The sequence below is a fragment of the Carcharhinus amblyrhynchos genome, chromosome 4 (assembly GCF_965287045.1).
Source record: "Carcharhinus amblyrhynchos chromosome 4, sCarAmb.v2.hapA, whole genome shotgun sequence".
NCBI classification, from domain to species: domain Eukaryota; kingdom Metazoa; phylum Chordata; class Chondrichthyes; order Carcharhiniformes; family Carcharhinidae; genus Carcharhinus; species Carcharhinus amblyrhynchos.
This window is the reverse complement of record NC_137327.1, coordinates 15,075,023-15,089,219: the sequence shown is the minus strand read 5'-3', so window position 1 is coordinate 15,089,219 and position 14,197 is coordinate 15,075,023. Positions and strand designations below refer to the sequence as shown.

Genomic DNA, 14,197 nt, shown 5'->3' with positions numbered 1-14,197 from the left:
TATCCACAACCCGCCTGCTACAATTGCAGTGGCGGGTGGAATGGGAGAATCCCGGCCGTACTGTGTGGCATTCCTGCCATCTAATCACCCTGACCTGTCCCCTTTTTTTTATGGCAGGGGTTGTGGAGGCTTCAAGCAACCCAACTATCCTTGGGCCTAATGAGACTCTTAAAATGGCCAATTAGTGACCACTTAAATAGTTCAGCAACACCACCCCCCCCTCCCCCTGCCAACTCTCCCTCGCCTCCCTACTATTTCACCTGCGGCACTGGGAGGCCCATACCAGTCCTGACTGTGTTTATTAGGGACCCTGGTGTTGGGTCATGTAGAGGGGAGGAACCCTCCTTGGGGATCCTCTGTGTCACATCAGAGGCTCCTGCCAAGGCTACACCACTCTCTCTCCAACACAACCTCACACCCACTTCTCTCTCCTTGCTGTAGCCTGGCAGATACACCAAATGTAACTTCAGCCTGGTCTCCCTAACCTCCTCCTCTTTGAGGGCTGACCGGCAGTGCTGACTGCTCGAGCCTGGAACTGCAAGCATTTACAGGATTGGATTTGTTTCAGGCGGGATATCATCTCCAGATGAGGACACAATGAAAGTTTTGCTCTGAACCAATTAATGTCCCACTGTGCATAAAATGTCTTGTGGGGGCAGGGGGAACCTAGCTTTTTAGTTGAGGGGGCAGGGTAGGGAGGAACATAGCACCCTGTAAAATCTAGCCCATGATTCAGAAAGAAGGATCGCTTATCTGAATATGGATAGGCAGAAGCTGTGAGGAAAAAATTTGCAAGCTCCTGAATGTCTGCCATGCATGTGCAGATATGCGATTAAATAAACAACCAACAGAGCATGAAACCACAGATCCTTTGCCTTTTTTAAAGTAATTACTCACAAGTAGGCTTGCATTCGCGTTGTAATGAAGTTACTGTGAAAATCCTCTGGTCGCTACATTCCAGTGCCTGTTCAGATAGACTGAGGGGGAATTTAGCACGGCCAGTGTACCTAATCAGCACATCTTTGGACTATGGGAGGAAACTGGAGCTCCTGGAGGAAACCCATGCAGACACAGGGGAACGGGCAGACTCTGCACAGACAGTGACCGAAGCCAGGAATCGAACCCAGATCCCTGGAGCTGTGAGGCAGCAGTGCTAACCACTCTGCCACCTTGCCGTTTTCAAAGAGAAATCAAGTTAATATTGAATGGAAAAATAAAATTGACATTGAAATGTATTTAAAGTGTATTTTTTTATGGAGAGTTACAATGTTGACGTAATATCGTTTATACATTTAAGGAAAATTTGGCTAAATATGTAAGGAAGCAAAAAAGGACAATATACTAATAGAGTTAGATTAGGAGGTTCATAATTAGATGTCAACAGCTGTATAGACCAAACAGCCCTGTTCATTGTATATAATTCCATGAAACATAAGGATATAATATGGAAAGGTTTTGTCCTGGGAATAACAGGATTCTAATTCACTTGTGTAGCAATTTATGGGTTAATCCTGTCCATTCTAATGAATATGTTCACTGTTTGCCCACCATAACTGAGGGTTCACCATCAAAGCCCTGGTGCAAGCAATGGACAGGACATTCTTTCACCCTCAGCGGTTAACAAGCTCCTTGGGCACTCAACAAGGAGGCAATGGGTGGAAATCACCCCCCCATCGGTGCCTGGACCATTGCTCCAAGAGTTTGAATGCAGGGAAAAGTTAATGATTTAACTCGAGTTTTAAAAACATAATCAAAATATATTTTCAACATAACCATGCCGCTCATTCCCACTGCAGAGGCCTGCTCACCGACACCATGCGTTGTGCAAGGGTCTGCTATCTAAGGATGGTGAAAATTAATGAAATGTCTTTAATTAACTCAAAGTACCTCAAGGTTATGCTTTGGTACAGATGATATCTAAATAACATTGTGTGACCTGTACAGTTCTTTGAGGAGGTAACAAGGAAGTTAGATAAAGGAGAACAAGTGGATATGATTTATTTAGATTTCCAGAAGGCCTTTGACAAGGCGCTACATTGGAGACTGTTAAATAAATTAAGTGTCCATGGTGCTAAGGGTAAGATCCTAGCATGGATAGAGGATTGGTTGACTGACAGAAGGCAGAGAGTGGGATAAAGGGGTCTTTCTCAGGATGGCAGCCGGTGACTAGTGGTGTGCCTCAGGGGTCAGTGCTGGGGCCACAACTTTTCACAATATACATTACCGATTTGGAGGAAGGAACTGAAGTCTTTGTTGCTAAGCTTGCAGATGATACAAAGATATGTAGAGGGACAGGTAGTATTGAGAAAGCGGGGGCTGCAAACAGGTTAGGAGAATGGGAAAAGAAGTGGCAGATGGAATACAATGTAGGAAGGTGTGAGATTAAGCAATTTGGAAGGAAGAATGGAGGCATAGACTATTTTCTAAATGGGAAAATGCTTAGGAAATCAGAAACACAAAGGGACTTGGGAGTCATTGTTCAAGATTCTCTTAAGGTTAATGTGCAGGTTCAGTCGGCAGTTAGGAAGGCAAATACAATGTTAGCATTCATGTCGAGAGAGCTAGAATATAAGAGCAGGGATGTACTTCTGAGGCTATATAGGGCTCTGGTCAGACCCCATTTGGAGCATTGTGAGCAGTTTTGGGCCCCGTATCTCAGGAAGGATGTGCTGGCTTTGGAAAGGGTCAAGAGGAGATTCACAAGAATGATCCCTGGAATGAAGAGCTTGTCATATGAGAATGGTTGAGGACTCTGGGTCTGTACTCGTTGGAGTTTAGAAGGATGAGGGGGGATCTTATTAAAACTTACAGGATACTGCAAGGCCTGAATAGAGTGGACATGGAGAGGATGTTTCCACTAGTAGGAAAAACTAGAACCAGGGGGCACAATCTCAGGCTAAAGGGACAATTCTTGAAAACAGAGATGAGGAGGAATTTCTTCAGCCAGAGAGTGGTGAATCTGTAGAACTCTTTGCCACAGAAGGTGTGGAGGCCAGGTCATTGAGTGTCTTTAAGATAGAGATCGATAGGTTCTTGAATTGGGAATTGGGGTTCTGGGGAAAAGGCAGGAGAATGGGGATGAAAAGAAAAAATCAGTTATGATTGAATGGCGGAGCAGACTCGAAGGGCCACGTGGCCTAATTCTGCTCCTATATCTTATGGTTTTACGTTTAGTATCAACTTTTATAATGTATGAACTATGACCATTTATAAAGTGAAGTAAACCATTTTCCTATACATGCAGTATTCTCATCAGTATTCTGGCAAAACTGCTTCTTTCAGCATCCAAACCATCCTGATACAGTCACTTCTGTGGACAGTAAGAACTCCTGGAGTGCAGGCGGTCTAAAACTGGAGTGTCTCGAACCACATCACCGATGGCGAATTGCCTTTAACGGACTTCTGCGGTCAGTAATAAAGATGTTATTGATGAAGAGTTGATATTTGATGCCTGGGTGTATTATCACATAAACTGGTCAACCTCTTTGCCCGACTAACAGCAAATTGCCTTTTCATGCAGCTCATTGCAATATTGGAGAATGAAACATGGGGCAAAGTTTAACGAGGGTGAGCGGGTGGGATTTAGTGTGGGTGGGGGTGTTAACAAGGAACCAATTCCAAACTCGGCAGGAATTTGAGATGAAGCAAGGTGCGTGCACCCGACCCCCTCTGAGGCAATCAGGCTGGCCTCTTAACTATGTCAAAACAGCCTGCACTTCAGGTTAAAATTCATCGATAGTCATGCAGAGAAGGCCATGAGCCCATACGGCACTTCTTGTAGGCCAGGGAGAACAGGAGTTTTCGGGATTGGGAATAGAGACTCTCTTCTTCCAGGGTCATGGATCAGATCTTACTGGTCCTGCATTCTCTTCCAGAGTGCTGCTGCCTGACTGAAAGCCAATATGTGCCAGTAGGCTGACATCTGGGTGCGGAGCCTGTACAGTGCAATTATGCAAAGGTTAAAACTCTGCAGCACGCAGGCAAACTGGAGTGCTTGCTCTCAGCATGTCAGTAAATAAACATCTCGCTCATAACTATCATGCAAGAAAAAGATTGATTTCCTTCATACTCAGTTGAACACATTATTACAAAATAGCCCTCCTATTGAAGCATTGCACGAATAGAGTGTGCGTCATCAGTTCAAACACAGATATATAACCATTTAATATTCTATCCATTTTGAATTATTTTGATGGATATGCTAATTTGTGAGACCTTTGCATCAGAAGTGCCTGGGAACTGGAAATTGCTATTGCACCAAGCACATTTTTCTGTTTGGCTTTGTTGCCAGGAACACATTTAATTGCCTTTTGAATTTTCTGGCTTAGTTTACAAATCTTGTTTAATACACCATTGCCCAATTTCTTTCCTGACTCTTTAATTCCCACCGACCTCCCAAGGACAATTAGAGATGGGCTATCAACGCTGGCTTTGCCGGCAACGTCTACATTTCATGAAATGAATCGAAAAACAAACAGTCCCCTTATGTCTCATTTGTGCCTGTTTAGGCCATCCACTGTAGATTTTATGTCAGTCTGTTTCACAATTAGGCCAACTTTTGTTTCCTCCATTTCCATGGTAGGAGGGTGTAAGGAATATCCCTCCCATGATCTTCAATGGTGGAGATTGGAAACCTTGGTGAGAAAGGCAGAGTTTCAGTTAGATTGAAACGGAAGCAACCTCAACTCGTAATATTTCCTGTAATTTAAAATTTTGGATACAAGGAATCATCTGGATTATCTTGGCACGCTGTTCTTCCAAATAATGTGCCCATGGTGTGATTAGCATTACACCCGGTAACTTGCATCATGTGATTACACAATATTGTCAGTCATTAAAATGTCACAAGATTAATTAATGATGTTGGCAGAAACAAGTAGGTTTTTCAAAATAATTTGTTATTTTCAGTTGAGTGTGGCTGAAAAGCTTTTGAAACTCAAGTACCTACACGATCAAGTACCTGCAGGACCCATTAGGAATTAAATTGGTTTACTACTGAGGGCAGGTTTTTACAGCCTCGCTCGTTCCAAAACTGTAAAATCCCGCCCAAGGTCAATGGACCTCTCTATGGTCTGCTCCTTGACCCCACTCCGATTCTGGGAGGGTGGTAAAATTCTGAGAACGGATTGTGGAGTTTGATTAATCTATGCACGTTGTTAGCATATCGAATTGGTGCTGCAAATTCTGCTTCCTGAGTGGACCTAATGTTACTATCCTTGGCCAGACCCTAGAGCATTGCGTAGAGGTCTGTTTAGGGACCAGTAATGTCTTGTTTAAAGTAGTTATGGATTGAGATTAAAGACACCCCTGCTTTTGGAATACAGCCACACAATTCCATTGTATTTGGACAAACATAAACTTTACTGTACAAAGTTTAAGAAGTAAAATGATCCACTATATATACAATTTATACTCCAACAGTTTGGACACACCACAGCGCAGAGTGAATGACACAACCTCGACCGAGTCCTTTGATCACTCAAGAGCCTGCCCAGATGTTAGGTCAACAAATCTAACGGAAACTCTGCCTTCCCCACTAAGGTTTCCAATCTCCACTGTTGAAGGTCATGGAGGGGGATGTTCCTCACAACCTCTCACAGTGGTGGAGATGGCCTGCCATGGGCTGGCAGTGGGATCAGAAGATCCTGTTGCTGTCGATGTTTATGTAACCCCTCCCGCAACCCCGGCTCTCCCTATGTGGTCAGTGGGGCCGGAAGACCCTGCCAGCATAAACAACTGACAAATTCATGCCCTTGCCTTGGGATTCCCTCCCAAAGTTACTACCGCTCCCACTGGGTACCTTCCATCATTCTAAAGACCTGAAGTGCGGAGACAGTCTTTTAACTGCAGCCTTTCCTTCAACTTAACTGGAACCTCTGCCTATGTCCCTGTCCTGTCTGTGACACTTCTTGCCCAGATACCCATCCCCGCTGAGGAGACTGAGGATTGTTCACCACACCACCTTTTCTGACTCTGATTGATTCATGAACTGCTCCACATTGACCCTTGAACTGATTTAGTAACCCATCGGCACACTTCCATAGAGCCCCACCTTTTTTATTAGACTGGAATCAATTTGACAGCCTTGGAACACGCTGCACTTGTAAATGTGACAGATTCTGCAGGGACACACAAGGACTTGCAAATCAAAGGATTTCCGAACAGCGGCACTACCTGCTCTATTTTCTGGTTGCACGCATTGGCAGAAGGCCCAATACCGACTAGTGCTACATAAAGGCAGCTTGTACCTCCAACAGGGGGACTGTACGGTAACAATAAACAGTTTTGGGTGTATAGAGCTTAAAATGTGGTTCTGCAGAGTTCGATTTATCTTCTGTAGTCTAAATTAGAATGATTTTCTTCTTCAAAATGCAAAGTGAAGTGCTTTTACAAAGAACAAAGAACAAGGAAAAGTACAACACAGCAAAGGCCCTTCGGCCCTCCAAGCCTGTACCTATCATGATGCCCTAACTAAAAAAGAATCTTCTGCCCTTACTCAGCCTGTAATCCTCTACATCCTCCCTATTCATATACCCATCCAGATGTCTGTTAAATATTGCTAATTTTAGGATTATGTTTTAAAATTCCTGTCAGATTAAAACTTACTTGAAATAGTTGCTCTTAAATTCAGCAAAGGCATTCACCAGAAATGGAGTTTACCAACTTTTCACACAGCTAATGCACCAGAATACTCTCAGAATCTGATGACCAGTGTTAATGTCCTTCCTATTTCTAATGTGGAGATGCCAGTGTTGGACTAGGGTGCACAAGGTGAGAGGTCACATGACACAGCATGCCTGACAAAGGAGCAGTACTCCGAAAGCTTGTGACTTCAGTTAAACCTGTTGAACTATAACCTGGTGTCATGTGACTTCCTATTCCTGTAACCCCTTCAATCCCTATAGCCTCCGAGATCTCTGCACTCCTCTAAACCTGGCCATTTGCTCATCCCTTATTTTAATCACTCCAGCACTGGTAGTCAGGCCTTCAGCTGCCTAGGCCATGGAATTTCCATTCTAAATCCCTCCATTGTTCTTGAAGGTTGTGCTTAACAAAGAAAACAGGGGCAGGAGTAGGCTATTTTGCCCCACGAGTCTGCTACATCATTCATTATGATCATAGCTGATCATCCAACTTAGTTACCCATACCTGCTTTCCCCTATATCCTTTGATCCCTTTGCTCAAAGCTTTCATCGCCTATCCTATTACCAATTCAGCATTAAATATTGTTTGATAACACATGTGAATCATCATGGGTGTTCAAGGCACTATATAAATGCAAGTATTTATTGCAGCAATAAGCCTCCAATCTTTCTGTAGATTCATATTAGAGTTCTCTGGAATAATATTTTGAGTAACAACCGCAAGTACTCTGTTAGTATTCTACTTACCTCATTTTAAATTTTTGTCCTTTAGACGTGGGCCATACAGGGATAAATGGAGTGAAGAGGAAGGAGAACTTCTGCACGTCAAGTTTACTTTTATGTAAGTTGATTAATTTAACAGAAGTGTTTGTTTAAGGGATATGTTCGATGTTTGTCATACAGCTCCAGCTGGAGCATTGTGGAAGAAGTAGCTGAATAAGTCCAGTCCCCAAAGTCAGTAAACACGGAAACGGGAGCGGGACATGTTTTGCACATGCATTTTTCGTGGAAGGAGCTGACCAGTTAAATCATCAGCCGCCTCCTCTGAGGTGGGCTTTTGGCAGGTCAGAAGCTAAAACCCAAAACGTGCAGAGTAGACCAGCTGAGAGCAAGTCTGAATTTTCTTGGATAGTTCGAATCCCCCTTTGGAGAGGGAAAATACCTCCTTGGAGCGGGTCCTGGGACGTTGTGATGCAGGTATGGAATCCCTTGAAATTGTGAAAAGTAGACATAAATTACTGTCACGCTCAGCATAACTCTCAACAGGGCTGCCAGAAAAACCTGTCAAAGGATTACGTCAAAGAGACATGTCAAAACTGTGCAAGGCACCTGTTAAGGGAAGCTAAACATTCTACTGTTTAAATGTCTGGAGTGTTTACAAAAGACAATTGTATGCTTTTTCACTCTGTGTTTACTTAGCCTGAGAGTTTCCCTTACAGGATTTGTGCCAGTTGACTGATTTTACAGCCATCCATTATCACACACTGTAGGGTGCCTACAATTTCACATTTTGACAGCTATGGGTGGTTCTTAACATAGGTACTATGAGTTTCAATGCTTGTTGCTACAAGGGATTACACACTTGAATGAATTTTGTATTATGAGGTTTATTTAGTTGAACTCAGCCAGATAAAGTTCAACTCAACCAGCCCCCCTCTCTTGAATGTTTCACCGTACCCTGTAATTCACTCTCTCGTTAGATAATTTTGCAATTCCCTTTGAGAACTGTGAATGATCCTATCCCCACCACACCCTCAGACAGTGCTTTCCTGATCCTAACCACCTGCAGCAATGAAGTGTTTTTCCCCATGTGACATATTCTTATTTTGCCATTCATGTCAAATCTGTGACTCCTGGTTCTTGACCCTTCCACACAAGGAACTGCTTGCCCCCATCTGGTCTGTCCAGGCCCCTGACCATTTTCAGCACAACTGGCAAATTTCCTCTCATCCTTCTCATCTCTAAGGAAACATAGACGATAGAAACAGGAGTAGGCCATTCGGCCCTTCAAGCCTGCTCTGCCTGCCGTTCGTTATGATCGTGGCTGACCATCAAATTCAATATCCTGGCCCCGCCTTGCCCCTCGTATCGCTTGATCCCTTTAGCTCCAAGAGCGATATCTAATTTTGACTTGAAATCAATCTTCAGGGAAATAACCCCAGCTTCTCGACATAACCGGAGTTCCTCATTACTGAAAATCGTTCTCGTCAATGTTCGCTGCACCCTATGTAAAGGCCTCACATTCTTCCTAAACTTCTTGCCCAGGGGTTTTCCAGTTGAGGCAGGGTCAGTGTTTCATAACACTGACTTCAACATAATCTATTTTTGGACTTGTTTTGCCTCGTACAGCCCAGGATCTGGATACCTCATTAAACAATTTCTCAATTTGCTCTGCAGCCTTTAATGGTTTATGCATATTTGTGCAAATGCGGATATTGTATCCTTTGTTTTGTGTTGGCTCCCGGCCCCATTCAGCTTCTCAAAACGTATAGCTTGACACTTCTCACCTGCACGGTGCTTCCCATTCAGCCATTTTCTATGTCCGCTTGTCTTCCTCATAGTGAATAATATTTCCAAGTTTTGAGTCATCCCTGTAACCAAGTGGTCATATGATGACGTGACTACTTAAAGGATCTGGTGACTAATCCTGGAATTCTCTCCGGAGTGCTGGTAGATTGGAAGTATGTAAGAGCTGCTCAGAGTACTGCGTAAACCATCGTTGTTTTAATCCCTGGGTTACCAGGTATCCACTACTGGATATTTGAATTCGTTGAAATATAGAGTCCCTATCCTGCAGACGGAGGCCAATCTGGCCTGCATCGCCTCTCCAACAGAGCATCTTACTCGGGCCCCATCCCCATAACCCTACGTATTTACCCTGCTAATTCCCTAACCTACACATCTTGGGACATTAAGGGGCAATTTAGCACAGCCAATCCACCTAACACACACATCTTTGGACTGCGGAAGGAATCTGGAGCACCTGGAGGAAACCCCCACAGACAGAATGTGCAAACTCCACACAGACAGACACCCAAGACTGGAATTGAACCCGGATCCCTGGTGTTGTGAGGCAGCAGTGCTAGCCACTGCGCCACCGTGCTGCCCAAGGGAAGAAGTATTGACCTTAGGGAACCCAATGACTTCATGCGCTCCAGTCCAAATTCAGCTGTTCATAGAATCCTGCAGTGCAGAAGGAGGCCAGTTGGCCCATGTGTCTGCATTGACCACAATCCCACCCAGGCCTTACCCCATAATCCCATGTATTTACCCTAGCTACTCCCCTGATACTAAGGGGCAATTTAGTATGGCCAATCCACCTAACCTGCACATTTTTGGACTACTAGCTCCTCTTCCCTCACTCAGCCAACTTTATATCTATTATGTTATTGCCCCTTTTATTCCCAGAGCTTCACCTTTGACAACATTCCTGTTATGAGGCATTTAATCAATTGTCTTTTGGAAGTCCATGGCCATCACAAGAACTGGATTACCATCATCAATCCATCCTATCATGCCATCAAGAAATTTAATCAAATTGGTTAAACGTGATTTTCCCAAACTGTCCGTGTGGAGCCTGCACATTCTGTCCATGTCTGAGTGGGTTTCCTCTGGGTGCTCTGGTTTCCTCCCACACTCCAAAGATGTGCAGGTTAGGTTGACTGGCTATGCTAAATTGCCCTTTAGTGTCAGGGGGGTGAGCAGGGTAAATATGTAGGGTTAGGGCCTGTTGTTGGCTTTTCTCTATTCATTCATGGGACATGGGTGTTGCTGGCTGGCCTGCATTTATTGCTCCATCCATAATTGCCCTTGGCAGGCAGTTGAGAGTCAGCCACATTGCTGTGTCTCTGGAGTCACCTGTAGCCCAGACCAGGTAACAACAGCAGATTTCCCTCCCTGAAGGACACTAGCAAACATGATGGGTTTTTCTGATAATCGACAATGGTCGTCAGTAGATTCCTTATTCCAGGTTTTTTAAATTGAATTCAAATTCCACCATCTGCTGTGGCGGGATTTGAACCCAGGTCCTCAGGACGTTAGCTGAGTTTCTGGGTTAATAGTCGAGCGATTATACCACTTGGCCACCCTGTCGATGGGCCAAATGGCCTCCATCTGCACTGTAGAGATTCTATGATTCTACAAAATCAATGCTAGCTTTCTTCAATTACCTGCTGGACTGTGAATGTTGTTCCAGATTATTTCCATAAACTTCCCCACCACTGAGGTTAAACTGACCCACTGCGGGTCTCATCCTTCTATCCTTCTGTGATCAAGAGAAGGAGCTGGCAATGAGAGTTGGGGACAGAAATAAACACACGTACTGGCTTTGAAAACTATCGTGAATCATGTTTTGAGTGCGAGAAGGGAAAAACTGAAGCAGAGCCAGAAAAAAAATTGTGCCTCGGATTATCTTATTCCATTATGTCAAATAATAAATGCAGCTGTTGCGAGCAAACCATACAGAATGCAAGAGATTCTATCCATCGACTGGGAAACAATAAAATTTTCCTAGAATTTTGCCTGGATAAGGTGTCAGAAATGGAAACTGCTGTAAGTGGCCAAGAACAGTAATAACACAGAACAGCAAAGCTTTCCTGAACTGACAGCTCATTGTAGAAGGGGAAAGAAAACAGAGGAGATTTATTTGCACACAAGTGCTAGCCAGGCTGTTCAATGCCTTTGCATTCATGAAAGAACCCAGACTTGCGAGTAGAGAGCACAAGTTAAGTGTAGATGTGGAACTGGCGGCATTGGACTGGGATGGGCAGAGGAAGAAGTCTCACAACACCAGGTTTAGGTCCAACAGGTTTATTTGGAATCACGGGCCTTTGGAGCACCGCTCCTTCATCAGGCGTGTGAGCAGTGCTCCGACGTCTCGTGATTCCGTATAAACCTGTTGGACTTCAGCCTGGTGTGAGGTTAAAGTGAGCCAACACAGCATTTGAGACAGCTTGCTCCCCTTAAAGAAGCGATGTAGTAGGGTGGGAGATATCCTTGCCGCGAGTCACTTCCATGTAGAAAAGAAAAATGCCTAATAATGTCACAGGGCGAAGAGATGCTCCAATGCTCTTAGACAATGTTTCAGAGGCCATCGTGCTTGAAGACCCATGAAGCACAGACACGGAAAGATGTTTGCCCAGAAGGTTGTAGTGGTCAATACGCAGGCTGAAATTTTACCCGAGGGTTACGGGAGGAGGTGGGGTGAGAGGCTGGTAAAATGCTGGGGGCAGTTGTGTCAGGGCAGTAACTTAGCTGCCCACTGCCTTGAAGCAGAGACCAATTAAGCACCATTTGCTTGGCCCGTCAGCATTTTGTCAGCGGCAGAGTTGCCCCACACTGCATGGGGAGGGGAGAGCTTCAGTTGCCTGAGTGAGCAGGCCATTGGAGCTGGAGGCTTCAGGACCCAATGAAAGAAGCTGCAAAATGAAGGCACCCTCTGAACGCTTCAATTGCCATTTCCGGAGAGTCCCCTGCCCCCCCCCTCAAAAAAGGTGGGGTCTGCCAGCTTGGCCTGGCACAAAAATGAATTGTAATGCTCCCCTGTGAAGCTGCTTCTAAACAGAGGCATCCTCTTGTTTGGTGGCACAGTGGCGCTGCTGCCTCACAGTGCCAGGGACCCGGGTTCAATTCCTAGCTTGGGTCACTGTCTGTGTGGTGTTTGCACATTCTCCCTGTGTCTGCATAGGCATTCTCTGGGTGCTCCACTTTCCTCAGTCCAAAGATGTGAGAGTAGGTTGATTGGCCATGCTATATTGCCCCTAGTGTCGGGGGGATTACCAGGGTAAAAATGTGGGGTGACGGGAATAGGGCCTGGGTTGGGATTGTGGTCGGTGCATATTCAATAGGCTGAATGGCCTCCTTCCGCACTGTAGGGTTTCTATGAACTATCTTGCAGCCTCGTCAGTGATCACCTCTCATTGGCACTGCTGAGGGTGCAGAACGGATGATCTTCTGACTGATCAAACAGCCAACCATGTTTAATTGGGGGCACATGGTCCTGACATTAGGACTTACCACCATGGAGAAAATCCCGGCCAAGGAGCCAAGCTCCGAGGACATGTATACAGTTTCACACGTGGTTTAGTTACCTCACGTGAATGGTCAACACCAGTGGATTTAACTTCAAATGGCGCAGCCCACCAACTGTCTCTGATCCACTGACTCCATCTACGCTTCCTGCTGCCTCAGAAAAACAGCCAGCATAATTAAGGAATCCGTGCACCTCTCTTCCACCTTCTTCCATTGGGAAAAAGATACAAAAGTTTGAGGTCACGTACCAATCAACTCAAGAACAGCTTCTGCCCTGCTGCCATCGGACTTTTGAATGGACCTACCATATATTAAGTTGATCTTTCTCTGCACCCTAGCTGTAACACCTCATTCTGCACCTTCTCCTTTCCTTCTCTTCATGAATGGTATGCTTGGTTTGTATAATGTGCAAGAAACAATGCCTTTCACTGTATCCCAATACACATGACAATCATAAATCAAATCAAATCAAATCAAAAATCAGTGCCACCCACATGAAATGATGCTCAATTCACTATTTTCCCTTCACTCACCTACCAGCAATTTCTATCAATCAGGACTTTTATCGAACATTCATAGCTACACTGTACTCTCCACAATTAGAACTGCAGCTAGGGTCAGATCCACAGCTTGCAAGCTCTACCCACTATTCAAATATGTCAACCACATCACCCAACTGTATTGCACAACACCCACTGACACACTTCCCTCTCCCTTTCAGGACCAGGTAGGCAGCTGGAACTAACCTAGCTGTCCTTACCTCATGGAGGGGATGGCGCACTGGAGCAGCCATGATAAAGGTTGTGACCAGCAGCAGGACTCAATCCATTGAAGGAGACAGTATGCTCATCCTTCTTCCCACAGCCTGCTTCCACCTCATCCCACAATCTCTGATTCGCAAGCCGCAGATGGTGCAAGCATTCACTGCTTACTTTCCCCACTCCCACTAATCCCGCTACAACCCCTGTGCTTTTCACCTACCAGATATCCCAGGTATTGCCCCCCCTGGTTAGGCAGAGATGGAAGAGCTGAAGAGCGAGAAGACAGTGATAGTGAACAAACACCGGCACTCAAATTCACACACCACCACTGGCCGAGATATTGTCACTGTGAGTAATGTCGAACATTGGATAGAGTAGGAATCTGTGGTGGGCGAGATACTGGGGACAATGGTCTGCAGCAGGCAAGAGGATTCAGGTTGTGCTGGTGCCTAATTGCCAGAGGATGAGATGGCATATGAGTCTTGCTGAAGAACATAGAACATAGAACATTACAGCGCAGAACAGGCCCTTCGGCCCACGATGTTGCGCCGACCAGTTAAAAAACAATGACCCACTAACCTAAACCAATCCCTTTTCGTCCATAAACCTATCCACGGATCTCTTAAACGCCCCCAAACTAGGCGCATTTACAACCGCAGCAGGCAGGGCATTCCAATCCCTCACCACCCTCTGGGTAAAGAACCTACCCCTGACATCCGTCCTATAACTACCCCCCCTTAATTTAAAGCCATGCCCCTTAAG

The 14,197-nt window shown here is 45.1% G+C and overlaps 1 protein-coding gene across 1 annotated transcript in view; it reads left to right on the top strand.

The window, feature by feature from the left end:
• Positions 1-14,197, top strand: part of LOC145341794 (rifampicin phosphotransferase-like) — a 175,706-nt gene that overhangs the window by 30,092 nt on the left and 131,417 nt on the right. The window contains exons 3-4 of the mRNA XM_080186727.1: positions 3,283-3,407; positions 7,417-7,485. Of these exons, the coding sequence (XP_080042853.1) occupies positions 3,283-3,407; positions 7,417-7,485 (194 nt within the window). The remainder of the gene's footprint in view (positions 1-3,282; positions 3,408-7,416; positions 7,486-14,197) is intronic.